At 37.4% G+C, this 27136-nt stretch overlaps 1 protein-coding gene across 1 annotated transcript; it reads left to right on the top strand.

Annotated features, from left to right (window-relative positions):
• Positions 1-26915, top strand: ZBTB44 (zinc finger and BTB domain containing 44). Its single transcript, XM_014067032.2, has 6 exons — positions 1-386; positions 9667-10724; positions 16651-16735; positions 18323-18486; positions 19536-19836; positions 21705-26915. Exons 2-6 carry the CDS (start codon positions 9707-9709, stop codon positions 21985-21987), a joined length of 1851 nt encoding a protein of 616 aa, XP_013922507.1. The 5' UTR covers positions 1-386; positions 9667-9706; the 3' UTR covers positions 21988-26915.
• Positions 26916-27136: the final 221 nt, after the last annotated feature.

Below are 27136 nucleotides of genomic sequence, written 5' to 3'. Positions count from 1 at the left end.
GAGGAGGAGGGAGGAGAGCCCGAACGCCTGGCCCCCGCGCGCGAAGCCCTCCAGCGGGCCCCGCGCCGCCACCGTCCTTCTCCTTTCCCCGCCCCCACCTCCCCGCTCAGGCCGCGAGAGCGCCTGCGTGGCGGCGCGCGGGACTCGTTCTCCTCCTTCGCGGGGGGCTCTCCTTTCCTCACCCTCCCCCCTTTCCCCCCAGCAGAAGGAGCCGCGGCGGCGGCGGCCATGGCCCTGCGGGGGCCAAGCTAAAGAGCCGGGACGGGGGGCCCAGGAAGGGAGAAGCTGGGCCTTGCGCTTGTTGACCGACCTACCCACCTACCCCCCTCGTCTCTCCCGCTCTCGGCCCGCCTGGCGCGGGGAAAGGAGGGCCTCGCCAAGAGCAGGTAATGGAGGCTGAGGGGAAAGAGGGAGGGGAGAGGGGATCCTAGGCCCCGCCCCTTGGCCCCGCCCCTTCCCGGAGCATCCCTGCCTCCCCCGTGGCGCTCTGTCCGCGCTGATGCCCGAGATGGGGGCTTCCCTTAACACCCACTCACCCCACCCCGACCTGGGATTGCTCAGGTGCGGGTTTTGCAACGTTGTTGCCATTAATTCATGCTTCATTAACTGGGGGGGGGGGTCCTATAAGAAGCCCCCAAAGCGAAGTGGGGGGTGGTTTGCAGGAAGTTTCAATGTTGAGAAAGGCCTGGATGGCCTCTGTGGGACCCCTCCCTTCCAAGGTGGAGATTAAGCTGCCAAAGTAGGTCTCCCCATCCTGGCAGGCTTTCCAATAATGCATTTTAATGTATAGTGTGATAAATCAATGGGAGTACATGATAGGAATGGTGTCCTTGATTCCAGGTCAGAAAAAATGCCCTTTAGGGCAGTGTTTTTCAACCTTGGCAACTTGAAGATGTCCGGACTTCAACTCCCAGAATTCCCCAGCCAGCGAATGCTGGCTGGGGAATTCTGGGAGTTGAAGTCCGGACATCTTCAAGTTGCCAAGGTTGAAAAACACTGCTTTAGGGTTATCTCCTGGCATTTATTTTGGGGGGATTTTTTTTTTGGTTTGGCACTCGGAATTTGTAAAACGAAGTAACAAACATGTTTTCATGTCCTTGGGAATCTCTTTGCGGTATGCTCATTTTTACAGGTTTGTTGTTTGTTGGTCACTGTACAGGTAGAAGATAGGGATGTGGTGGCTCAGTAGCTAAGACGCTGAGCTTGTCAATTAGAAAAGTCGGTGGTTCGAATCCCTAGTGTCACATAACGGAGCTCCCGTTACTTGTCCCAGCTTCTGTCAGCCTAGCAGTTTGAAAGCACGTAAATATGCAAGTAGAAAAATAGGAACCACCTTTGGTGGGAGGGTAACAGCGTTCTGTGCACTTTTGGCATTTAGTCATGCCGGCCACGTGACCACGGAGACGTCTTCGGACAGCGCTGGCTCTTCGGCTTTGAAACGGAGATGAGCCCTGCCCCTTAGAGTCGGGGACGACTAGGACATATGTGTGAGGAGAACCTTTACCTTTACAGGTAGAAGATGCCATTGGTGCCATTAAAAAAAGAGTCTGTCCTTACATGTTGTTTTGGCATAATTTGAATTCTCTCTTCCACACACCTGTGGTTTTGGTCAGCCTGTGCGTCTTGCTCAACCCTTCATTTTTGGTCATTATTTACTGGTCAAGAATGTTCATTCATTTGCTTGGTTTACTGTTCCTGACTTGTTTTCTGATGCCACATTGTGTATGTCGGTTGTTATGGGCCCCTTGGTTGATTTTTGTTATGCTGACATGAGTCACCCTTGTTTGTCCAGCATGCAAGCCTTGTTCATTTTCAGTAATGGTGGATCCTTAACCTGCTTAAATTTATGGAGCTCTTAGAAATTTTTAAGTTAAAACAAAGAGCTATCATCTTCCTCTTTCCAAAATGCCTTGTGGTTTGAAATAGGCTCTATGTTATTGCAAAATAAAAACAGTAGATACTATCTAATGCTGTGTTTGAAGATGCACTAACCAGTAAAAAGTCAAATATAATGAAATAATTACTTGTCCCTACCAAAAGGCATCTGTTTATCATTGCACTTCACTCTAGAGTTTGTCCAATAGTTCTGTTCTAATAGAATACGGTATAAATGAATGTTTATTTTCCTGCCATTGAACAAAACAAGAAAAAATATCTATTGTCTAATGGCATTTTGTTTTGTGACATTGATTCAGTATTCACAATCAGGAGTGATGGAGCATCAGCAGAGAGAGTACTGTACACATGATTGCAATAGCTTCCCTTCTGATGAAATTTACGATCGCCAGAAATCACCTTGACAGGCATTTTGTCAATAGAATACCCACTTTGGCTGATGTCAAAAACCAAAGCAGGGTCAGGCTTGATTAGTACTTCAGTGAGAGACTTTCAGGTTCAAGCATTTTCAGCGGAAGAAGAGAACCACTTCTTCATCGTTTCCAAGGAAACTACTTGGACATATCCATGCAGAATCATGCTTGGCTGTCCTTTCAACACTCTTATGGAAGTTAATTTGTGAGGGCACTCACAACAGTCTGAGTATACCCATCAGCCAAAAAAGATATTTTCCCATGTATTAAGCTAAAGCAAACAAACTCTGCCACAACTTATTGTGTAAAAATCAGGCTCATACCCATCATCAGAACATATCACTCTTTGCTTAAAATCTTGACTACAAATATTTTTACTATGGTCTCAGAATAATGATTGCTTCCTACGAAAAGACAACAGGTTAATAGTGCACTTCATTCTAGCAAAAGGGTTTGTCCAGTAGATCTGTTCTAATAGACAAGATATAAATGTGTACTCTGATTTGCATGCCTACTGAATAAAACAAGAAAAAAATTCTACTGTACTATTAGTGTTTTGTTTCGTAGGCATTGGTTAGGTATTCACAGCCAGAAAAATAAAGTGTTTAACATTGGTTGATTGAGGCTTATTTATTAGATGTGTCTTCTGCTGAATCTGTTGGATTCAGTGGCTACATTCACAGCAAAAAGGTTTTTTAAAAAAAGCCTTGTTTATGCCAATAGAGTCATGGAATTGTTAATCACATCATATTGCTCCCCTGTTTGTGATACTCCTGGATCACTTGCTACTTAATATAATATTGTCAAAAGGAGCACCCTCATTAAAACTGTTTATTTACTTTCTCTTTTTTCAAGGCCACATCAGACTTGGCCTAAAATATATGTCTTTTTTTTTTAGACAGGAGACAATTAAAGCAAACTGAGTATCATATGATTTGGCTAAAAGGGAGGGAAATTGTTTGATCTTTAAAAGTACAATCCTATGTAAGTAAAGACACATTTTAAAGTAATAAAATTAGCTGAGAAATTAGCTGAATAGGTGATTGATTCTAACTTCCAGCTGAAAGACCAAGGGCTGTATGGTTTACAAGATAGAATATGTTAGGCAGGTGAAAATTTAATTGACTTTCAGTAGATTCAGAGTTTATATCCCTGCTTTCTTTTTCTTGCCATGTGGTTTTTAAATTTACTTTCGAGCTTGCAAAATTTACTCAGTGTTAGATTTGATAAAAGTAGTAACTGTGTCAAAATTGACAATATTTGATTTAGTCTTTTATCCCTCTGTAGATTAGAATAATCTGATGAGTAAATATAGCATGGAATACTTTTGAAGAAATAGTTTTCTTTTTATGAGTGATTTAATTTATGATAATGCATCTTATGACAAAAATATTTGAGTCTCAATTCATGTTTGGTTTTCTAAATGCTTTTCTCCTTTACAACAAGAAGAATGTTACTCTTATTCCAAGAAAGAAAAGAGCTATGTTTTTGGCCTGACCTCCTCTTCATAAAGTAGATTTGACTAAAATGTAGTTACTAGACAAAATTATGTCTAATAATCATAATTATTTTAAGACTTCAATAGTGTTTCTCTTTGCGCCAAAATCCTACTGGTTTAAAAATATGTTAAGTACAGGGAAGAAGAATAAGTTAAGAAATAAATGTGCTGGACAGCATGCTGGCTAAACAGAGGAAGCTATAAACCAGGAAATCCTTACTTTAAATCTCACTTTTCCTATATTCTCCCTAGGTGGCCATACACACTCAACCTCAAAATCCTTTCTGTAGTAGAGGAACTATATTGACTGCCTTTCGAGCAGCCTTAGCCTTAAAGGCCTGTTATGAAGGTCTGCCTTTTCTGTGCATGAGTTACTCCCATCCAAGACATGAAAGGCAGTTGTTAACAGGGCCTCCTTGAGAAGTGTGAGCAGATTTTCTGGCAGCTGCCATAAAAGTACTCTATGGCTGATCATAGAGTTCTTTGAGGAGGATTGCTGAAACAGAATGTACTGTTAGCCTACTTTGTGATGGATTTATCATTAATTTGGAGCATCTTTTTAGCATTTTAATACCAACAGCAGTAAAGAAGTAAGAGTAGCCTGGGACAGTTAAGCTTCTTTCTCTCTACTCTCCTTCACACAAACACATATAATCCTTTACATATGATTGTATAACCGTTAGAGTGCATGTGGAAAACTCTTAACACCAGTTGTCCACGTTAACTTCAAAGAATTGTTATAAGGGATACAATTAGATCATGCACATGAAGTTATTTGAACACTTGAATGCATAATACAGAAATATTATTTTAAACCACTTGTATCATAGTGCAAATGAAGTTCAAAAAGCAGTTAAGTAGTTGGGTTATTCTAAAGATCTACCTTGTTCATAGTATATATTTAAAGTCATTCTAGATGTCCTTAGCAAGAATTCAAGAGATTAATTGTACTCTTTGTTCATAATGATTTAGTTAAATAGGTGGCAGTTAGATCTGCATTAAATACTTCATTTAATTGGTTTACTGCCTATTAACTAAAATCTAACTTCTAGTGAAATCCAGTGGTAGGTATTTAGTGCTCCAAAATTTTGCATAGTGACAATAAAACTGTTTTTATTTTCAGAAAAAGAAAATAAATGACACAAGAAAGCATTTCTATCCATTTCTACAGAAAGCTTTTGTCCATACATGAACAGTGCAGAAAAGTAGAAAGGCAACTGAACTCAACTGAAATAAAGAATTACCTCTGACAGATAAGCTTCTTGCCTAGGCCAGGCAATTATGACAGCAAATGGTTGTTTAATAGTGCAGCTACTGATTTCTGCTAGAATTAAACTTTTTCTGAACATTTTTATTTATAATTACGGTTTAATTTCCTGAAGTTGTAGCAAATTGCTTGTTACCGATCTTGATATTAATACACAGACTTTCTTGGTAATGTATGGCAAATTTCAGTTGTTAGATTACCTTCAAATAAAACTAACCCCAATTGACTTTTAAAACAACTTGAATATGTCACATTTAAAATTTAATTTCTGGTGGTTATCATTTGTACATTTTTTCTTTCAATTTCTTCCCCTTCCTTAGAGGCCACATACTTAAAGGTGACTAGTTTCTTTTTAAATCTACTTACACAGTAACAGCAACATGGAATTAAGAGAATTTCTGCTTTTTATAAAGTACCAGATTTCTAGGCATTCTGGCCATTATGAACAATATCTAGCAAAATTGACAGCTATTATGTTTGTTTTATCCCCATACCAGTGACTCATAAAGAGTATTCAGAAATTTACTTGTTCACAGATACTTCTAAAATGGGAAATTGGCAGTCCCATATTTAGAGCTTTATGCTAAATATAGACGTTTCCTATATACTTTGGGGTAGAGTGACCCTAGTACAGTTTGTTGTGAATGTGTGGGAATATATTGCATTTTGGCATGACCAAGAGTATCTGTTGGTTTTTTCATTGTTATTATTGTTGTTGTTGTTGTTATTGACCTGTCCAAGCTTATATTAAACAAGATAGGCAGCTTTATAAATATTTTTTTAAAAAATAATTTCAGGATATCAGCATTTTGAGAGCTAGGAAGTCTACTTCCTTCTAATCTTGAAATTAGATATAATTGTTGATAAGTTACTTATTAATGTCATCCACTAATCTTCACTGGGATAAAATATAAGGATTTCTGAATCCATAGTTTTGTGTTTACAGATTTGACTAGAAAATTCATAAAAATTATGGGCAGTTATAATTTGATTTCTCTTCAGAGAGAGAAATCAAATTTTTATTGCGGTCATAGATCTGCTAAAAAGATCATTACTGCATAGAATTGTTTATTGTTTTAATGGTAAACCATAATTTCTTGATCATAGTTTCTTGCATCAGTAATAATAAATTGGCTCAAATATAAGCTAACACAAAATAAACATAAAATCTTGTCCAAATATGTGAAGTCCTAAGTAGCTTCACAATCACCTTACCATCTCGTTAATTTGGGCTGGAATTTATTGAGATTCTAGTGCAGACAGAATACAGAAATTTTAGTGCCTGTTTCTAGATGTATGTGAAGTAAAACAGGATGATCTCGGCATTAATGAAGTAACCTTTAAAATGCAGAAATGGCTGTATGTTGGTTTGCATAGCTTTGAGATCCTTACAAAAGCATTTTCCAAGTAGCTTCAATAAATAGAAATTGTTGATTAGTACCATGTATTTTCGTAAGATAGAGCAAAGAAGAAAGATTGGCTACTGCTATAGGGAACACTTAAGTACAGAACTTAGATAAATCTGCTTAAGTAATCATTATCTTCATATATTGATCTTATCTCTTCCCCTCCCCCAGCAATAGTGGCATATCGCTTTTGAAGTTACAGCATTTTCAAAAGAGTTGAATTTGTGCTGGCCTAACAGTGTTTATCCTGAATGGCAAGCAATTTTTTTGCTTGAGATGAACTATCTAAAGACATTTAATATACGGTTCCATTCAGACAATTAATTCATTGTAAAGTTAAATCAGCGTAGAAAGGGCGAGAGCAAGTACCAAATGCTTGTCTTGTTTGAACTTGAACAAGATTCCTGAAATTCAGTTTCTTTTACCGAAGTAACTGATGTCAGTAGAAGTTGATGGATTAGCAAAAGCATACACACCTTGAATGTTTCAGCAGAACAATATTATAACAATTAAGTTTAGCCAGGCTGGGAGATGAGAGAGATGGATTGATATGGGAGAAGAATAGTTCAGGTCAGAAATTTAAAAGAGGCAACATGTTATGGTTAGAAAGTTCCTTCATGTAAAGGAACTTACTTGATATGTTCTTTTCCTGGCAATTCAATATATGTGCAAATTAGTGCAGTAATAATTGTTTGAAAAAGTATTGGATGATAGCTATACAATATTTGGCAAGTGTTAACAATAACTGTCAATTTGAAGTCAAGCACAGGGCTCCTATAATTTTGCAACATAGTAAACCATCATTAAATGGGATACTTTTAAATCAAAATGTAGCTTTGATTATAGTTTAATATGTTATTTTTTCCACTAAAATACTAATCATGTCTATAATGTTATTTCAAATACTTTGACTTAGCATAACAGGACAATCTAACGATTGTTTTTTCTTTTCTTTTCAGAGAGTTTTTATTCTTATGCTGGCCTTCTTTGTAAAACACTATCTCTACAGCATTAGTTCAGAATTATTATTCTTTTGACCCAGGTTAAAATGTTTATTTATCTGGCCTTTTAGAAGTTCGGTTTTTCTTTTTCTTTATTTTTGCCTTTTAATTTGTTTTAAGGTTGTAATTCTAGTTTATTATACTATAGGATTATTTTACTATTTTTAACATTGTTTCTGTTCTATTTTATTCTATTCTATAATTCTTTAAAATATATGTATATACCCAGACTTTAACATAGTTCTACAACTTTTTTAAAATAAACATTAGCTATTCAAAACTCAGACCAAAGAATTTATTTTGTAGATTTTTATTAGTGCATTAAAAATACAGTGTTATGCATTAGAATGGATTAGGAGGGCCACATTGGAGCTGTATTTAATGTAGAGAATCAGTATAGATAAATAATGTAATAGTTAAATTGTTGGACTTGCACTGAGAAGATTCAGATTCTAGTTCATCTAAGGAAGGTCACTGGATGATTTTGGGCGACCATTATATGATTTTTGTTTTTTGGGGGGAACAAGACAGTGCACTGTGTACACAACCTTAAGCAAAGGCAGGATATAGCAAAAATCTGCCTACAGTTGTTCTTAATTCAAGTAATTTCACTGGCTGTCATGCATTCTCAGTGGAATCTCTCTCACTAGAACATTATGAGGAAAAACAGGAGGCAGTATAGTTGTGTTATATATGTCACCTTGAGTTCCTAAATGAAAGGCAGGATTATGTAAGTAAATATGCCTGGGATTTGCCTGCTAGACTTGCTCAACTCAATGGGTATCATTTGGTATGTGCTGTGTATGTGATTATAGCCTGCCTTTTATACTTTACTGTGTACTGTTTTGAGTATCCCAACCATATCTTATTATATTTGCATATACACAGACACATTAAATCCACCTGACTTCAGTAGATTGTATACTGCGCAGACATATAACATATATAATCAACCCCCCACCCCAAGACTTATCTAGGATTGTATAACTTTAAAAACATGAGCAGCCATGCCTACACATTATCTTTCAGATAAAATCAACGTAAGAAAGTGACCTTAAATGCCCACTTTAGTATAAGGAGAAAGTTCTACTATATTTAGAAATCCATGAGTATTACTGAAAGCAGCAGTGGTATCAGATGGAGCAATTACATTCTTAACAACACTTGAAAATATTATTGACTCACCTCATGTGATTTTATTATGTCAAAAAGATTACTGCAAATACTTTTGACACTGTCTTAACATTTTGAAAGAGTTTTTCTTTCATATTTTCAATCACGTTTGACCACTTATTTAATAGGCAATGAACTCTAACAAGATTAATTATTTGTGAGTCTATGTTAGCTTGAATTCTAATCTACATGATTAAATAAGGATCTGAAGCAGTGGATTTACAAAGCCTGAGCTTCTTACAATGTGTGTTACAGTGGAAGGCAAGATTTAGCATAATACCTTTGTTTACTATAACTGTCCAGAATGTTATATATCAGTATTTAACTATTACAACTCAAGTTTCAAATAATTATATATTATATTTTTATAAACTTTCCTGCAAGCACAGTTGTACACTATTAAAGATGATTGGATCATAATGTTGTCAAAATTCCTATTGCAGCAGAATAACTAGTAATTTACCAATTATCAATAGTTATTTGATTACAGGAAATGTAAAATTTTATTTTATGTTCCTGTAAAAATCATAGCAGATGCAAACCATATTTAAAGCTAGCAATGCTGGACTAGATTTCATTACAATATTTGCACTATTTGCAGTCTCTTGAAAATTGACTTACAGTAGAAAGGTTTTACCATTGTTTAAACTAACTCCAGTTTGGCCTTGTTCAGGGACTATAGCAAGCAATGATTCTGTCATAGCATCAAAGGAAGACAGGAAAGAAGCATTCACATCTGTATTTAAGCAGATTTTTGTTAATAAGAATAATTCCTACATGCAATTCCTTTATTTTGCATTGACACAAATACATTTCAGTCTTTTATATCTTGTTTGATAAAATTGACAAACAAGCAATATATTTTCACCAAACTAGCAAACCCCAAAACATTATTTAACTGACATTCACTTAAGCACACATTAAAGGCATGTTTTAATGCCCAGAGTTTTAGCTCTTTTTTTTTTACATAATTACATGACTGAAAAATCTTTCCCCTTTTTTTCTTCTCTAGGTCCATTTTGAATATTTGTCGCAGCAAGTACACAAGTAAAATGGGCGTCAAAACATTTACCCACAGTTCCCCAGCTCACAGCCAGGAGATGCTTGGAAAGCTGAACATGTTACGTAATGATGGACATTTCTGTGATATCACCATTCGTGTCCAAGATAAAATCTTCAGAGCACACAAGGTAGTCCTGGCAGCCTGCAGTGACTTCTTCCGTTCCAAATTGGTTGGCCAAGCAGAAGATGATAGCCAGAGTGTACTTGACTTGCATCACGTGACTGTGACTGGCTTTTTGCCTCTTCTGGAATACGCCTACACCGCAACATTGTCTATTAACACTGAAAATATTATTGACGTCTTGGCTGCTGCTAGCTATATGCAAATGTTCAGTGTGGCTAGCACCTGTTCTGAGTTTATGAAGTCAAGTATTTTATGGAACACCCCCAATAGTCAGCAGGAAAAGGTGCTCGATACAGGCCAGGAAAACAGCGCAAACTGCAATTTTACATCACGGGATGGCAGTCTTTCCCCAGTTTCCTCAGAATGCAGCGTGGTAGAAAGAACCATTCCGGTCTGCAGAGAATCACGGCGGAAGCGTAAAAGCTATATCGTAATGTCCCCAGAAAGTCCACTTAAATGTAACACCCAGACAAACTCCCCACAAGTTTTGACTACTTCAGCTTCCTATGCAGAGAGTAGAAGTCATCCTGTAGACTCTTCCTTAGCTTTCCCTTGGACTTTCCCTTTTGGAATTGACCGAAGACTCCAGACAGAAAAAGTGAAACAGGTAGAAAACTCTCGGACTCTAGAAGTGCCTGGTCCATCTGAAGCGTCTAGAAGAATTTCTGATTACATGACGTGTGAGAGCACAAAAACCAGCTCACCCCTGGTGATTGAAGAAGATGTGCGTGTAAAAGTGGAAAGGTTGAGTGATGAAGAAGTACATGAGGAAGTATCTCAGCCTGTTAGTGCATCCCAAAGTTCTCTGAGTGACCAGCAGACAGTCCCTGGAAGTGAACAAGTTCAGGAGGATCTTTTGATCAGTCCGCAGTCATCTTCTATAGGTAGACTCACTTAAATCTATGTGTGTTTCATTGTTTCCTTAGAGCTTGAGTTCATTCTGAGTATACAAGTGGTTCGCAAGAAATACCAGTACCATATCTTGTCAAAGTTGTATAAAGATGACCTTTTCACTGTATGTCAAACAAAAATGATTGGTCAAATTCATGTCATCCAGAAGTGTTGAATCTCCTTTTTTGCAATTTTAAACTTTATTTGCCGTGCACAGAAATAATTGCCTTGATGTGTGATATATTAAACATTTTCCACAAACCATTTTAGATATTCTGTAGAAAACAGTTAAAAGTATTTAAACCAGACCATTCTACACTAGAAGTTATTTTGAGTCAGTGGGCCTTATTTCCTGGCGAGTTATTATACTTTGTACACCAAGGCAAGAGGAGAAGCGTTGTCCCTTCTGTTTTGAAACTTCCAAGAAGAAAACACCTAAATCAAAGAGATTCAGTTTTGTTGCTGCTTTGAGGAAGCAGGAAATAGTTGTAGTGGCAATGCCTCAGTATAATTATATTGCTGCTTTTTGCATCATGCTTTGAATAGCTGTTGTGTTAATAATGGATATTGGCCACATTCAAGTTAAATTGTTTTTTCTTTTTTTTTCTTTTTGAGTAAGCAGTTGTGAATTTTTAAATGGAAGAAAAACAAAGGTGAATGTTGTGAATTAATAAGAAAGGCAAACATTATTTTCCTGCAGCCCTTGGAAGAAAGCTAGTTTACCAGACTAATGTAAGCCAACCCATACTATTCAACACATGGAAACGGGAGTTCAGGAAATAAATTTCCAGTGACATGTGGTTAGTCATACAGATTCATTATTGGAGCAGTGTAAGGTAGATTTAATTGTGTGAAATAAGGACAAGGCCTTTTTAATGACTTGTCAAGGAAACAAATGGCTAAAATCAATTGCTAAGAGAGAAAGTGTAGTCTTTAAGTTTAAGAAAAACCCCTCCCACAGAAGCCCCTGGAAAGCTATACAAGTGTCCTAAACGCACATCAAGAATATGGACATCTTGTGGCAATGAAACTTGCATTTTGCCTTGCACACATTCCCCATTCCACCCCACAAGAATTGTTTATGTGCACGTGTTTTAATTGCTCTTCCTTTTAATCATTTGTTGTCTGGTTGTGGTATTTTACTTGCTATTATAGCTGAATGAGAAGGAGTTGAATTACATTATTGTATGATGAAGATACCTTCCAATCCTGATTCAGGTTGTCCTTTGAATGTTCCAAAGAAATCCTTTTGATCTGGAGCATAGTTTAGTAATCCATTCTTTGCTATAATTTTCATATTCATTCAATTTCTTGCTGGTTTTCTTAGGAATTACCCGTGTCATCACCAAGTCTATTTTGGAGGGCTTGGACGTGAATTTTTAGATTCTTTAAATTGCCCGGCCTGAGGCAATTTTCTTAGGGCACTAATTATGCCCAAGAAACTCTCTTTATCCTGCCTGACATTTTGCTTTAAAGGAATATTTTAATTTTAAAAAATGAAACAATAAGATTTCTAAGCAAAAGGGCTAGTCTCAGCTTCATTCTTGATTTCTACAGGTCTCTATGGTTTTGGAATGGACCTTTTAAGCAATTGTAGAAAACAAAATGATAGGTATCTGCTACCTAGTTTTGTGGGTTCGCCTGTCTGGAAAGATGACAGGTATAAAATGGAGTCATATGGGGTGTCCTGGAATGGGAGATTAGAAGGGGATGAAGGTAGCAACCTTGGCATGTAAATCAGGGCTTGGTATGTCTTCCAAGGCAGCTATTGTAGCCATTCTTAACTGGGTAGATCAGAACATCCACAGCATTTTTCAAAATATCATATGAACCTACCAGGCCAGAGATATTGAGCACCATGTCTTGTATAATGATTATTTACTTTACTGCATTTTCGTTCAGAGGAATGTTACAGTATTTTTAAGTATGATAGTTATTTCCAGAGTAGAAAAGATGAGCAGATGCAAATAGAAATCAAAGAGCAAATTTATTTTGTTTCTGATTAAAAACACCAATTTCCATCATTGCTTTGGGATTTACAATAAATCAGAAAGTGTTTGCCAAATAATTAAAACAATTTAGATAGACACTAATACACAATATTTTAATGCAGCATATTTATAAAACCAAAGCATTTTTTGATGATTTCCATTTTGTTTTATTTATAATACAAGAAATAACTTATAAATAATAAATATTTGATTTATTAAATCATTTAAGTGTTGACAGTAAGTAATCCTTCAAAATCAGCACTTGGCATCACTTTTTTTAAAAAAAAGTTGGCATAATAAGTAGAATTCTTTGTTGGGTGATTAAAAGCACAATAACCAGCTTCTTGAAGTTTTTTTTTTCTCTTGAACCTCAGTGTATTAATAAGCTATACAAAGGAGGAAATTGACTGCAGAAATCCATCTATGGAGCTCAATCATAGCTTTTTAAATGAAGTTAATTTGTTAAGCAAAAGCTTGGAACAATGTTCTCACAGTAAACAAAAACCTTCCAAAATGCTTTTTATCAACAGAAACATTTTTTGATTTGTAAATGAACAAAGATTATTTAATACACTGATATTGAATATATAGTTTATAAACACTTTATACATTAAAACTAATGTGGTATCTCAAAATAAGGAAATCAGGCATGCATTTCAAATGTATTTACCCAAATATCATTGCTTATCAAAACAGATCATCCCACTAAACATCTCAGACCTGCCATGTTTGTTATTATTTTGTTTTTAAAAAATCCATGTAGTGAGTGTACCATCGGTGTTAATTAAAAATTCAAGACATTTGGCTTTTTTATGTTATATAGGTAGTATGGTGAACAAAATCTTTCCTGATCAGTTTGGCTGGATCTGTGCAAAAAAGAATGCAGGCTTTGGCCATGCATAGGGATGCCAACTAAACTTTCTCATTTGCATGAAGATCAAAGGGAGCAATGGGGTTCCAGCTGCAAAGCTATCAATACAGAGCTGGGACAAACAACATGTTTGATTTTCATGCTCCTTTGTTCATAATAACTCATTGTATTATTCTGTCTGAAGATGCAGGAACTTAAAAGACTGCTTGAGTGTTGACAGTTTCCTAGGATATCAAATAGTTTTAGACAAGTTGCTGGTTGCATCAAAAAAAAAAAGGTTCATTGATGAAAAGGATTCCCTTGTCAGCAGTAGTTTAGACATAGTCCAGAAAATAGCTACAGTAAAAATTTAGCATCCCCAGTTTGTTTTCCCCCCACTTCTGATCCTTTTAGGAATGCTTTAACATGGGGACTGGTTTATTTCAATTTTTTGTAGGATGTTTGAGCCTTTTTTTAATTGATGCATAAAAATGTTTCAAATACTACATTTATTAGAGAAGAAAAGAGTGATTGGGCTTGCTTTGTTCTACTGCATGGATACAAAAAATTACCCATCAGCTTGTCATTCAATGCATTGGGAATTTTAGCCACCTCTAGGTTGCACTTTATCTTCATTATATTAACATCAAATAGAATGCCTTTACCAGTATCACGTCTAGCTTGTCATTTGTTTGGATGTTTAAATTTCTCCACAGCATTTAGCATCTAACCTGCATTTAGCAGGTTAGACCTGTTGACTTATATAGTCAACAGGTCCAACTCAGGTTTTATGATTTACCTCTCCATCCCCATTCTCTTGCAGTATATATATATAGCAGTAGACTTATATACCGCTTCATAGGCCTTTCAGGCCTCTCTAAGCGGTTTACAGAGAGTCAGCATATTGCCCCCAACAATCTGGGTCCTCATTTTACCCACCTCGGAAGGATGGAAGGCTGAGTCAACCCTGAGCCGGTGAGATTTGAACCGCTGACCTGCTGATCTAGCAGTAGCCTGCAGTGCTGCATTTAACCACTGCGCCACCTTGGCTCTTATAGTATATTGTGTATATTATAGTATATTGTGCTAGCATCTCATTTACACATAATTAAAGATCATATGATAAAAGACTTTATAAATACTGTTTTGAGTGCAACTGGAGATATACCCAAACCGTCCAGTCATTTTCAATTAGCTTTAACAGTACCCTTAATATTTAAAATATAATATGCAATAAGGCTTTTGATTCGTGTAGTAACATCTAAATCAGTGTTTCTCAACCTTGGCAACTTGAAGATGTCCGGACATCTTCAAGTTGCCAAGGTTGAGAAACACTGATCTAAATAAACTTCAGAAAAGCTAAGCAAAGTCAAACCTGATAATCCATGAATTGAACCACCAGAAAATTAAAGATTCAGGGCTATACTGAGGTTTAAAAAAATCTTGGAGGAGGGTATTGTTGGTAACAGAAATAAAATGGTCTTGACTCTAGTGATCAAGATTCAAGTTTGGCTCAAGGAAGCCTTTTCTTTTAAAAAAAAATCTAAGATAATCTGCTTTAACCAGCAGTAGGATCTGGCACAAGGATCCTTCCAATTGTGTGCCTTTGACAATCCTTTAAATGAAGGCGCCTGGAACTGGAACCCACAATCATGTTTTGGGGACATTTGTCTCATTATTGAACAATGGTCCTTTCTTTCCCTCATTGTTTTTTAAAGCAGTCAGGCATTGATGGAGAACAACAGCATGTTACAGTTACACAGAAGTCAGTGCCTTAAATTGATGCTAGTTTCTTTTTCGTAGTCAAACACTAAAAACATTTTTTTCCAGCCCTAATGGTTTTTCAGCGTCATACTGGAAACCTATACCCACATTATTCTGTAAATATCCAGATCACCACAGCTTTCAATTTTGAAACACATTTAAACACAAGTTACTTTAGCAATTCCAAAACAATATAAGTAGCCTAATATTGATCGTGATCGTACTGACTCAGAAATAAATTCCAATGAATTAAGTGGGACTTCTAGTTCTGTCTGTAGCCATGAGTTAATAACAAATCAGTCAAGCCCTGATTCCTTAGAAATAGTGGCAGAGCTGTCTGTCCTAGAAAACTGGATGTATTAAGATATCACACACTCAGAATCCAAAATAGTAATCTGCTTTGGAATTTGGTTTCCAGTAAATGACCTGCACAGTAAAAAGACCTCTTAGGCTGTACAGGTAGTCCAAGATCATATGATCCTCTTCTGCAACCTTCTGACAAGCAAAGTCACTGGAAACCAGATTCACATAATCAGGTTACTCACTCATCAACTGCAGCCATTAACAACTGTGGCAAGATAGGTTGTAAAATGGGGCAAAACTCACTTAACAAATGTCTCATTTAACAACAGAAATTTTGGGCTCAATTGTGGTCGTAAGTCAAGGGCTACCTGTACTATATTGAGGGAGTAATAATATCACCACCTTTAACAAATTTCCTCCATCCCCTTTTCAGCATTCCCGGTAATACAGTTTTGTAATGGCTTCAGTACAGATGAGTGGAAACACAATGCTAATGAATGATGCACATTTAACTGAGCAAATCCTCGTGTTTTCCATTAATTTTGCTTTAGACTCACACTACTTCAGTTAGGACTCTTTGCGATATACTGAAATATGAGCAACACAAATCTGGCATCAATACTGGGGAAAAGTTATGAGGAAGATTGTGAGCTTTGCAATTATTTGTTTCTACCTCTGTGCGTTGTACTGTTTAGCCTGTTATACGTCCTTCCCTGGGCATTGTTTAAACAATAAACTGGCTATTTAATCACAGTCCTGCCTCCACTTAATGTATATCTAAGCCTTCTTCCAATTGAAAAACCTCCTGAATCCAAATAGGCCAAATTGATTAAAGTTTGCTCTTTATAAATTATGCAGATTGCTTTACATCGTTATCCTATTGTGTTATAACGGAATTCTTAAATTTGGCAGCAAGATAGCTCGTGAGGAGGATGTGGGGAAAAAAAACCCCATTGCTATGGTTCCATTAAACTGTAACTTAATGCGTATGTTTTATTTAACTGCCCCCAGGTTCAATAGATGAAGGTGTCACTGAAGGATTACCAACGCTCCAAAGCACTTCTGGTGGGAATATCCATGTGGAAGACGATGACCGGTGCGTATAAATGTAATATACAAAGCATTCTACAGAACAGCCTTCTTCATTTTGTCTCTATTATGGTTCCTAGAATTTCCAGCCAGTAGAATAGTTGGCCAGGTTGCCAAGCGTGGCAATCCCATGACATAGACAGTGTCAGGCTGGAGGAAAGCGATGTATAACACCTGAACTAGATCCTTGTAGATAGATTGCTGTATTGAGTCATCTAAGATGGTGACAAAACATGACAGATCTCCTTTGAATTCAACCATCCCTGGAAAAATGCATGATTTTCTAAACAAGTGGAATTCAGAGCCAGTAGCCAGTCATGAGATCAAAGACATGAGATTCATGAACCACAAGCTCCAATGTTCACCATCCACACTGCCTGTCACCAGGCTATTTTTTTACATTCCTAAGCAGAAGGAATTTTCAAGCTGGGATACTACTTAGACATAGAGTTTCCTAGGTGACCTTGAGGCAGACACTGATTCTGACAACCTAGCTTCCAAGAGAAGAGAATACTTGTAGCTCAGGGTTGAACTGTGGGGTCCTTGATGGTCTCTGAGTTTGGTTCTTTTGTTACAGGCATTGAAGAAAACAAAGTCCAGAAAACATCAAGCATCCCACAACCTTAACTTCCTTTTCATGTACATGTTCGGTTTTTAAGCATACACCATGGTCGGCTTGCAATATAACAAACACGTAGTTGCAGAGTGGGAATTAGCAGAACAGAGTAAATCTGGACCATTATGTAGTCCACATTTTCAGTCAAGTACATTACCCACTTTTTAAAAATACAAGTGAATAATCTACCAAACAGATTGAGAGGTGGAAGAAGTTTAACATGTGAAAAGATTTGATGTGGCCAATAAGTGGTTTTTTTTTGAAAAAGCAAAATTGAAAGCATAACAATTGTTCAGCACCCAGATTGTTTAAACAGCATTATCTGGAATAGATATGACTGCATAACATTATGTGCCCACAAAAGAGTTCTGACCTTTCCAAATGTACACCAGTTTAATATCACTCAAGTATCAGCTGTTGAAATGATTATTATAACCAGCATTTTATACCAGGTTCACTGTGATGGTATTTTAATTGCAGCTCTTTTCTTTTTATACATTGGCCCATCTCTTTCCTCAAGACTTCCACTTTGTTTAAAATTACCTTCTTCAATCAGTCATTTAATATGGTTTAGTAAAGTTCATTTTTGTTGTATCTGTTCGCAACAAGGAGAAGTCACAACTTACTGATGTTGGCCTTTGTACACATTAAGTTCTTCCCAAGAACCTAAGATGTCATAGGTATCAGTGTAGTGTGTGAGTCCAAGCAGTGTGGCACTTTGCAACTAACAGATGGAAAATTTGTCAGGGCACAGATTTTCTAAATGCCATCCTAGATTGCCATCTAAATGCCATCCGTGTCTACCTCAATCTTTCAACTTCATTTTTCAGGCCTTGATACTTTGGGATCTCTGAATCTTTGTATTTGATCCTAATGTCATTATTATTGTCTTTTTGAAACACATACGTGTTGTATTTTGTATGCCTGACTTTTTTCCTCTTGATCTGCTACTAAAAGAGTTCTTATTTGCTTCTTCAGACTGGAGAATGTCCAATACCCTTACCAGCTCTACATTGCTCCTACAACCAGTAGCACAGAGAGACCTAGCCCAAATGGTCCTGACAGACCTTTTCAATGTCCAACTTGCGGTGTTCGATTCACCCGTATTCAGAACTTAAAACAGCACATGCTCATCCACTCAGGTAAGGATCTCTTTTGGTCCACTTCCCAAAGATATCGTTTGAACAGGAGCTTACAGAGGTAGTCCTCCTTTAGCAACTACCTCATTCAGTGACAGTTCACGGGTCTTAGCTTCACGGCACTGTAAAGTCACACTGTAAGCACAGTTGCACTTTCACTTAGTTACCCCATCGCTTAATGACCGGGTTGCTGGTCCCAGTTTTGGTTGCTAAATGAGGACTACTTGAATGTTTTGAAGCAATATACGGTCCCTATTACGAGAATGCAATAAAATAGAACAAAAAAAATCAGCTTTTATTTCTGGAAGCCTGAGAATTTAGACTACAAAGGAGATAGCTTCACATGAGTTTTTTTCTAGAAATAAAAACATGGTAACAACTACATCAGACATGGTTTTAACCTTTAGGTATTTCTCTTATTCTGTTGAATCCTTGAATCCTGGCTTCGTGCAATATAGGAAGGATGTTTTACATAAATATAAGATTTTCTCCTCTTTAAAAATTGTATGTTTTTAACACAGTCAAATTAATAATTGTTTCAGATAAATGTGCCAGATATCTCCCCTAAGAGGCCCCTGTATGTTCCTCAGATTCATGCTTTTTCTTTAATTTTTAATCATTGGCAAACTTTTAATGTATTTCTTGACTTTGCTTCATACCTCACTCCATTTGTGACAACTTTTACAAACCCCTGACCCCAAGTCAGAATAAAATCAACAAAACCCATTAAACCACAAATTACAACCAGTAGGCTGCACCGCTGCTGGGCTTAACATGTTTTTGTCTATTCTTGCACTGAACAGATGTGCTTTCTCATATGTAATAAGAGAACGGTGGCGTCTGAATAGTTCAAAGATTTAAATACTTGGCTTTTGGGGAAGTGGCATCCCTGAAAGTTTTGACCAAATTATCCTCTTGTTCATAGAAATTTACACCGTAAATGTAAATCTATTTACAGTGTAAATAGGTCGACTTGTTGCCATTAGAAAGGGCTGGAATAGTATTCCCGATGCTTTTCAGTGGTGAAGATTTTCTGCTTATTCTTCTCGCAGGCATTAAACCATTTCAGTGCGACCGCTGTGGGAAAAAGTTCACCCGGGCTTACTCGCTAAAGATGCATCGCCTGAAGCACGAAGGTAAACGCTGTTTCCGGTGCCAGATATGTAGTGCCACTTTCACTTCCTTCGGGGAATATAAACACCACATGCGGGTTTCCCGGCACATTATCCGCAAGCCTCGGATTTACGAGTGCAAAACATGTGGCGCCATGTTCACCAACTCTGGAAATTTAATCGTTCATCTGAGGAGTCTGAACCATGAAGCGTCAGAGCTAGCAAACTACTTCCAGAGCAGGTGAGGTGCACAAAAAAAAAAAAAAAAAGAAACTGTTAGGGTAACATACCTTTCTTTCATTTCCCCCTAAACCCTCCTTTGTACAGGTAGTCCTCGACTTAACAACCATTTCGCTTAGCGACCGAAGCTACAATAAAATTGAAAAAAGTGACTTATGGTTGGTCCGTTGCACCATCCTGGGGGGGTGGGTGGGGGGGTGGTCACATGATCACCATTTGCAACTTTCCCACTTGACTTCTGACGTGCAAAATCAATGGGGATTTAAGCCAGATTTACTTAACGGCCGTGCGATTCACTTAACAGCTGCAGTGGTTTGTGTAACAATCCTGGGGGAAAGGTTATAAAATCCGGCGTGACTCAATAAACAGCTGGCTTGCTCTTAGCCAGGGAGATTCTATTCCCAATTGTGATTGTAAGTCAAGGACTACCTGTACTATTTCACCGCAACCTGTTAGTATCCTTTTCTGTCAGGTTGCCAGGTTTATTGCCGTCCTGGGTAGAATTCAAATCTTGTCCATCGTGGCACCCTCAGGATGTGCTGGGTTCCATTTTGTGTAATCCGCAGCCAACTTGGTTAAGGCCATTTGGTCAGAGACTAAAAAGAGCCAAGTACATTTAGAGAATACCATGTTGCAATTGTGGCCCTGCCTTGTGTCAGTGTTTTGAACTATAACATTTATCTGTCAGTGTAGATACGGATTTCAAGTAATCAAACAAATAAGCTGCTTGTAGTTTGCTTTGCATTAATACCTTATTTTCCTATCTAGGTGGGGGGAAAAAATAGCTTTCCTGGCAATAATCTTCCTTTCTTGCTTTGCTTTTATCAATTGCTCTATAGTAACTGCATCCAAAAGCAATGAGGCAGCCAGAGTATGTTTTGAAAAGCCTACTTATCCTTAAATCCTACTTGATGGAGGAGAACGAAATGCAGCTAAGCTGAAATAGGTAGTCAGGCTAGTTTTAGAAAGAAAGAGCACCGCCAGCATTGACCTTTGTAGATGTTCGGTGCTTTGGAAACAGAACCTTAAAATTGCTTTATTTTACCTGGACTATGCTCAGTAGAACTGCAAAGCCAGCCAATCAGAGAAAAGTTTCCTTTGCCCGCTTTAAATTTATCAGCTTTGTGCCACCCAACCTTAAATTATATTCTTTTGTCAAGGAGGCTTTTGGTTGGTTGGTCCAGAAGCTTTAAAGTTGTTCATCCCTGTGTTTTCCCAAAAATAAGACCCTGTCTTATATTTTCTTTTGCCACCAAAAAAGATACCAGGTCTTATTTTCAGGGGGAGTCATCCACTCACCTCACTTGCATGCCTCGCCCCCTGCCTCTTTCTTGCTGTCAGGAGCTTTTTCATCCAGCTAGATCAGCAAGGTTTTCCTGAAGGCCTCTGTAGCTGATAACAGAGCTCTGGATCGATCCAAAGCTCTGTTATTGGCTGCGGAGGCCTTCAGGAAAGCCTTGCTGGAAAAAGAAATGGGTTGAGGTGCGCGAGGCCTGGCTGCAACTATCTGAAGGTAAGTAGTAGGGCACCTCCACCCTTCCCATCCCCACCCTAGCTTAATTTTTACCTGTGCGCCCTGGAGTGGGCGGGGTCTTAATTAGGGCTTGTTTTGGGGGTAGGGCTTATATTGGATGCACATGTAAAGATCAAGCTAGGACTTAACTTTGGAGGTAGGTCGTATTTTTTTGGAAAACACGGTATATACCACATAAATCTAACAAGCATCACAATGCTAGGTTGTGCTTTTGTTTAAATCAGACCATTCTCATTCCTTGGCAAAGTAGATAATCCTTCGCTTAGCTGTAACGCTGCAGTTAGCCTCAACCTGTGCCTTGCTAACCTCTTCCCAACTTTTCACCCCCTTTTCAGTGACTTCCTAGTACCAGACTACTTAAACCAAGAACATGAAGAGACTCTTGGCCAGTACGAGCTAGGAGAGCATGGATTCGAAAGCAGCTCTTCTGTTCAAATGCCGGTTATTTCGCAGGTCTCCTCGACGCAGAATTGCGAGAGCACTTTCCCACTGGGGCCTCTGGGGGGGCTGTTAGAAAAGGAAGAAGACTTGCCAGAGCAGCCAAAAACCATCTCAAGCGCCGAGGCCGGCCGAGAGGAGCTCCCAAAGGCCGGGCTCTCGTCTATCACTATCGAATAAGTCAAAAGTTTGGTTTTTGTTTTTGTTTTTTTGTCTTTTTGGAAAGTGCCTGTGTTTTGGTCTTGTACATTTTAATTTAATTTTCAGGAGGGGGGGGGCGGAGTGAATGTACCCCTTTCCATTTGATAAGCTATGCTGTTAAAAGCTCTAAACTGCAACAAATGTTACACTATTCTTCACACCTTAAAACGGTCCCTTGTACGGAAGCATTTGAAAATGCAGAGGTGGAAGAGTTGGTCAGAATAAGAGGGTTAAATTCGAAGAGCAGCCGGGCACACACCAAGTGTAAAATTAGGCCTAATAGCTTTTGGCACTGGTTTGCCACCCTAATTTCGCAGTACCTCTCACTAAGGAAAAAAGGTATTGATGGCTGTTGAAATTTGTTTTGACTACAGTATCCAGTTCAAGCAATTAAATAACTAGTGTCGTAGATATTCGATTTTTTTTGTTGTTGTTTTGTTCTTTAGTTAGAAGGAATCACTCTTATTCTTTCAGTTCTGTAGCAAGCACATTGTTAAAACCGGATGATTCGTTGGCTTTGGCAAAACGGGTGGGGTAGAGTTATGCTCTCACCTGCGCTGGCCATGCCTTTCTAGAATCTTCTCATGCAAATGGCCTTATCCAAAAACTTCATTTTCAGAAGTCGAGCCATCAAGAAATCCCGATTAACATTGAGCTAATTGGGATGCTGGGAAAGTATAATGAGAAGTGAGTTTACAAAAGTCAAAAGCGCCTTGGCGCATTAAATGTGCTCTTTTCAAGTTACGCCTGAATGTGTGTGCTATTTACTGCAATTTTATTAGCCTGCGTTGTTTTTTTTTTTAAGTAAAACGAGCCATTTATTTTCCTTTAGAGGCCGAGTTTCAAATCAGTGAGAGTTGTTTACAAAAGACCTGTTTGCAATGATAAAACGTTCCTATTCTAAATTGTTTATATACCCTTGCCAAGCTGGTTTCGTAAAAGCCATTTCTCTGACTTCAAGCACAGGTCCAGCAAACAATCACAAAATTATTATTTTCCCCTAAAAGGATTCTAAAGGCAACAAAGGGCACTTACAGGCCAGCAATTTTGGTTTTGTTGCCAGCATGTTATTGGTAAGTCTAAAAATGATACGTAATATTTTATTCCTCTCTATTTGGGTTTCTTCAAACCATCTTTATTTTTTTTAAGGATGAGATTTATGAGGGGGACATAAATAATTTGAATTTCACGTTATCAGATTAAGAATATAATAGAACACGATAAACGGGGGAAATGTTTAAATAACTGTAAAAGCACTGATATTTACACAGTGGTGAACGACATTTGTGGGAAGCTTTGAAAGTAATAGTTTCAAAGAAATTTCTTTTTTTTTTAAATTAGCAAATCCACCAAATCCAAGGAGACTATTTCTTGCACTTCTCTGCAACTTCTTAAAGGGCTTGATATACTTATTAACAAAGATTAAATTTAAAGTATTTTATGAGATAGATTTTTTCTTCCAATGAATTTTAATAAAAAAAATTAAGTCACTCTTCCAGATTGGTAAATAAAATGTTTTTAGTAAGGGATATTTTCAGGTTGGAATGTTTCAGAATATTTATTAAGTAAAATAAAACTCCTATCAGGAAAGAGGACATTGGCTACACTATACATACAGTGATTTTACTAATCTAGTAATTATTAAGCTATTTATTTTCTTCCATATATGTAGGATGAAGCTATTTAGTCACACATTTCATTGAAACAGTTGTCTTAACATCTAAATTAAAATACACAATTTTTTTGGAGAGTGGGGGGAATCACACTGACATATTAACTGAGTTCTAAGCAAAATAGATGAATGTAAAATAAATACAATAAATACTAAGAAAGTTTTGCGAATTGGTTACCTCAGATCTCAACAGAATAGGAAGCAAATCAGTTTAATATAATAGACTTTACAAAGAGTCCTGCAAGAATTGTGAGGTTATCTAACCTTGATCCACAGAGACATTTTTTGACCTACACAGTGTATTTTTACCGCCGATGAGATCAGTAATGGGGAGCAATTTGCTAGTGCAGGTTGTATATTTAGTATATGCTCAGGCACATGATGTATATTTAAAATACATTTCAAAAAAATTGAGTGCTTTTTGAAAATAACACCAAAACACCTTCCTGATATGTAAAAGGTACATTTTACCTTACAGAAAAGTAAACATTTGTGTAATTCCTGTCCTACCATGTTATGTCATAGCACACACAAAAATTCCATATCCTGATAATATTTTTCAGGATTTAAAAAAGCTCCGATCCAACTGGGGATTCGTTCACTTTTCTCTCGCCCTCAGAGTGAAACCTTTCCCCACATACGTTTTTTCCGATCTGCGGAGCTACTTGTCGTTGAACAAAGTCATTTTTTCAGGTTTTCCTCCCTTTGACTCGACATGTGAAGAAGGTAGCCAGGATGACAGGCATGCTTTAGTGAGCAGCGGTCAAAGTGAAGCATGCAACAAGGAAAGTATTCAGAGTCTAAAAGCAGAAGGGTATCAAGTCTTCAGCAATGCACACGTTTAACTTGAAAATATAAACCCTGCCCAATATGCACAGCCTATTTTAAGTAAGCAGTGTGGCAAACTGTTCCCAACTCACAGAGCACCCATGGGAGTCTTGTTTAGATCCTGAACTTTTGGATCCTGGCCAGCAGTGGCAGCAAAATTATGTTCCTCTCCTTAGCAGCAGTTTATGTCAATTTATGATGGGTGATTTCCCCCCCTTCCGTTCTGATTTGAATTTTCAAGGAGAACCTTCGCATCCCGTCAAGATATTGCTACTGTCTTCCTTGTAGAGAAAGATTCATATAACAGCTTCCAAGTGGCCCAGTAGTGAACTTAAAAAGCTCTCTATAGATTTTCATGAACTTGTCTTGATTTAAGCTTCTTTTTTGCAAGATACTAAAGAGGGGGGGGGCGGTTCTATTTGTGGACGGTGCCTGTCAGTAACAGGTAATTACTAGTAAAACAGGTTAGTATCCGTTACTTAGGCGACAACGTCTGTTAAAGTTGCTAAGATATATGCTTGACTATTCAGGTAACTGTAGTATGGTGTTCCCAGAGTCAAAACGTATGCAATTCAGGCTTTTTTGTACCAATGAATTGGGAGAAAGGCTTATATTCCCATGGAAAGGATCTGTTCCCAAGTTCAGTTTGGAAAGAGAGAGATTATTTAGTCCTTATTTTCTGACCTCCCATGAGACACAAGGAGGATAGAAAAGCATGTGCTCATGACAGACAATTCCATATTTTCTTCAAGCTGTTATAAAATATCCAGTTTTGGATTGCAGATATTCTATCACCAGCTTCTTATAACTAATTTTTTTTTAATCTCTTTCTTCAGACTGACCAATTTTATGCTCCCAGTTCTAATGCAAATGCAACAGTTCATGTCTTTAAGAATAGTTCTAGTTTTGGCACTTACCATTTGTCTGGAAAGTGTAAATGTGAATCTCTCTTTTTTTTTTAAAGTAACCAGTGCCGGTGTAGCAAAATATATAAATATATATATTATATTTTATAAAACTATAGTCCCTAGGCCCCAGGTCCCCCAAAGAGATTAAAATTGTATTTTTTTAATAATGCAAAATTTTTGAATAATGGCGTTGGCCTGTTTGTTTGCTTTTCTTTTGTGGGGAGAGGGTTACTAATTTTTTTCTCACCAGCCTAAAGGTGGCAGAGGGCTAAATCTGAATCCTGACCACATGGCAACCAGGGGTTTTTGGATAGCATTAAATGCAAACAAACTTTTTTTCCTTTCTTGCTTGCTGCTTTTCCGCAGACAACAAGGCTTACTTTTCTGATTTTAATAAAGGCGAAATGAAATATTGTTCAGTCACTGATCTCAGAGCAGGTTAAAAAAAAAAAAGAATTCCTGCTTAGGTCCTACCATACTTTGCAAGTTATCGTTTGGCTGCCAAGTAGGCAGGCTGATCAACAGAATGCAATTGGTATTGTTAAAAGATGCAATTGTTTTTTTAAGATGCAAAAATGCGCCGTTTTTAAAGTTGGCTCTTTTTCTTTATTGTATCAACATATTCCAGCTGCTTTTTCTGGAGTGTTTGGGGAAATGGATGGCACTGTTGTTTCATTTAATATATAATGCTGCATGTTGCTGGTTTATTCTAACTACAGCCCTAGAGAGTGTATTTCCTGGCCCAACATCTGCAGACCCGTCTTGTCTCTGGGCTGTTACAAAAACTAAAGGGAAGGAGATAAAGTTGTCGTTAGAAGAGTGAATCAATTCCTAAAGGGCCATTCTGGCATATAACTTTACCTACCTTCCCCTTTAACTGTGCCAGTCCTTGGTCACCAGTCACATCTCATTCAAAAAAATTTTTTCTTCCGCTGTCTGTGCTGACCGTAGCTAAGCTTTTTAGCATGTTGATTGACTTAATGGGAAGACAAATGTTTTGGGTTTTTTTTTAATGTTGAAATACACTTTACATTTTATATACTATATCTGGCTATTAGTATTTTTAAGGAACCCATAGTTCTTGGTGGCTATATATACATATATATATATATTTTTGTGACTTTTTGTAAACTAAAGTGCCGTTTCACTGTTACAATCATTTTTAGAGTTCTTGTAATCAATGTGAATATCATGGTTTTTTCAAGATTTGTTCTGAGCCTGTAGTGTTTGCTTTTGTGATTCTCTGTGTAATGTATATATTATGTATAGTTACCTTGTACTGAAATATTAGCTTGTTTGATATAAGATGAATATGTATTGGGTACCTTTTTTTGCTAGCCTGGTTGTTTAAACTTTAAAAAAAAGCCTTCAAAATTTTAAAAAAGCGATCCCATTATAAGACAAAAATTGAGCAGAAAGAAAAACTAGTTTTGAGTGTCTTTGGATAGAAACACAATGCTAAAATTTTTCATTAAAACATTAATGTTTTACGGAGTAAATACTTCTGTCCTGCAGCATTATTTCTTTGTCATGTCACAGCTGATTTTCAGTAACAAAAAGAAGTACCAAGACTTCCTATAAGGATGAAAAACTGTATGCCATAAGGCCAGCCTATCATTGTACTAAGTCAGTGTTTCTCAACCTTGGCAACTTTAAGATGTGCAAACGTCAACTCCCAGAATTCCCCAGCCAGCATGTTGTTGCCAAGGTTGAGAAACAC

The sequence above is a fragment of the Thamnophis sirtalis genome, unplaced genomic scaffold, assembly GCF_051295495.1.
Source record: "Thamnophis sirtalis isolate CommonGarterSnake01/CBP01778 unplaced genomic scaffold, rThaSir2_p1.2 scaffold_2, whole genome shotgun sequence".
In the NCBI taxonomy this organism is placed as follows: Eukaryota; Metazoa; Chordata; class Lepidosauria; order Squamata; family Natricidae; genus Thamnophis; species Thamnophis sirtalis.
The sequence above is the reverse complement of the archived record's forward strand: the minus strand, read 5'-3'. Positions and strand labels throughout refer to the sequence as shown.

Bases quoted from the DNA above. Each gene is read 5' to 3' on its own strand.
- ZBTB44 (XM_014067032.2), top strand. From the start codon at position 9,707: ATGGGCGTCAAAACATTTACCCACAGTTCCCCAGCTCACAGCCAGGAG. The intron at 18,487-19,535 runs GTAAGGATCTCT...TTCTTCTCGCAG, and splicing joins GCACATGCTCATCCACTCAG to GCATTAAACCATTTCAGTGC. The intron at 19,837-21,704 runs GTGAGGTGCACA...CCCCCTTTTCAG, and splicing joins GCAAACTACTTCCAGAGCAG to TGACTTCCTAGTACCAGACT.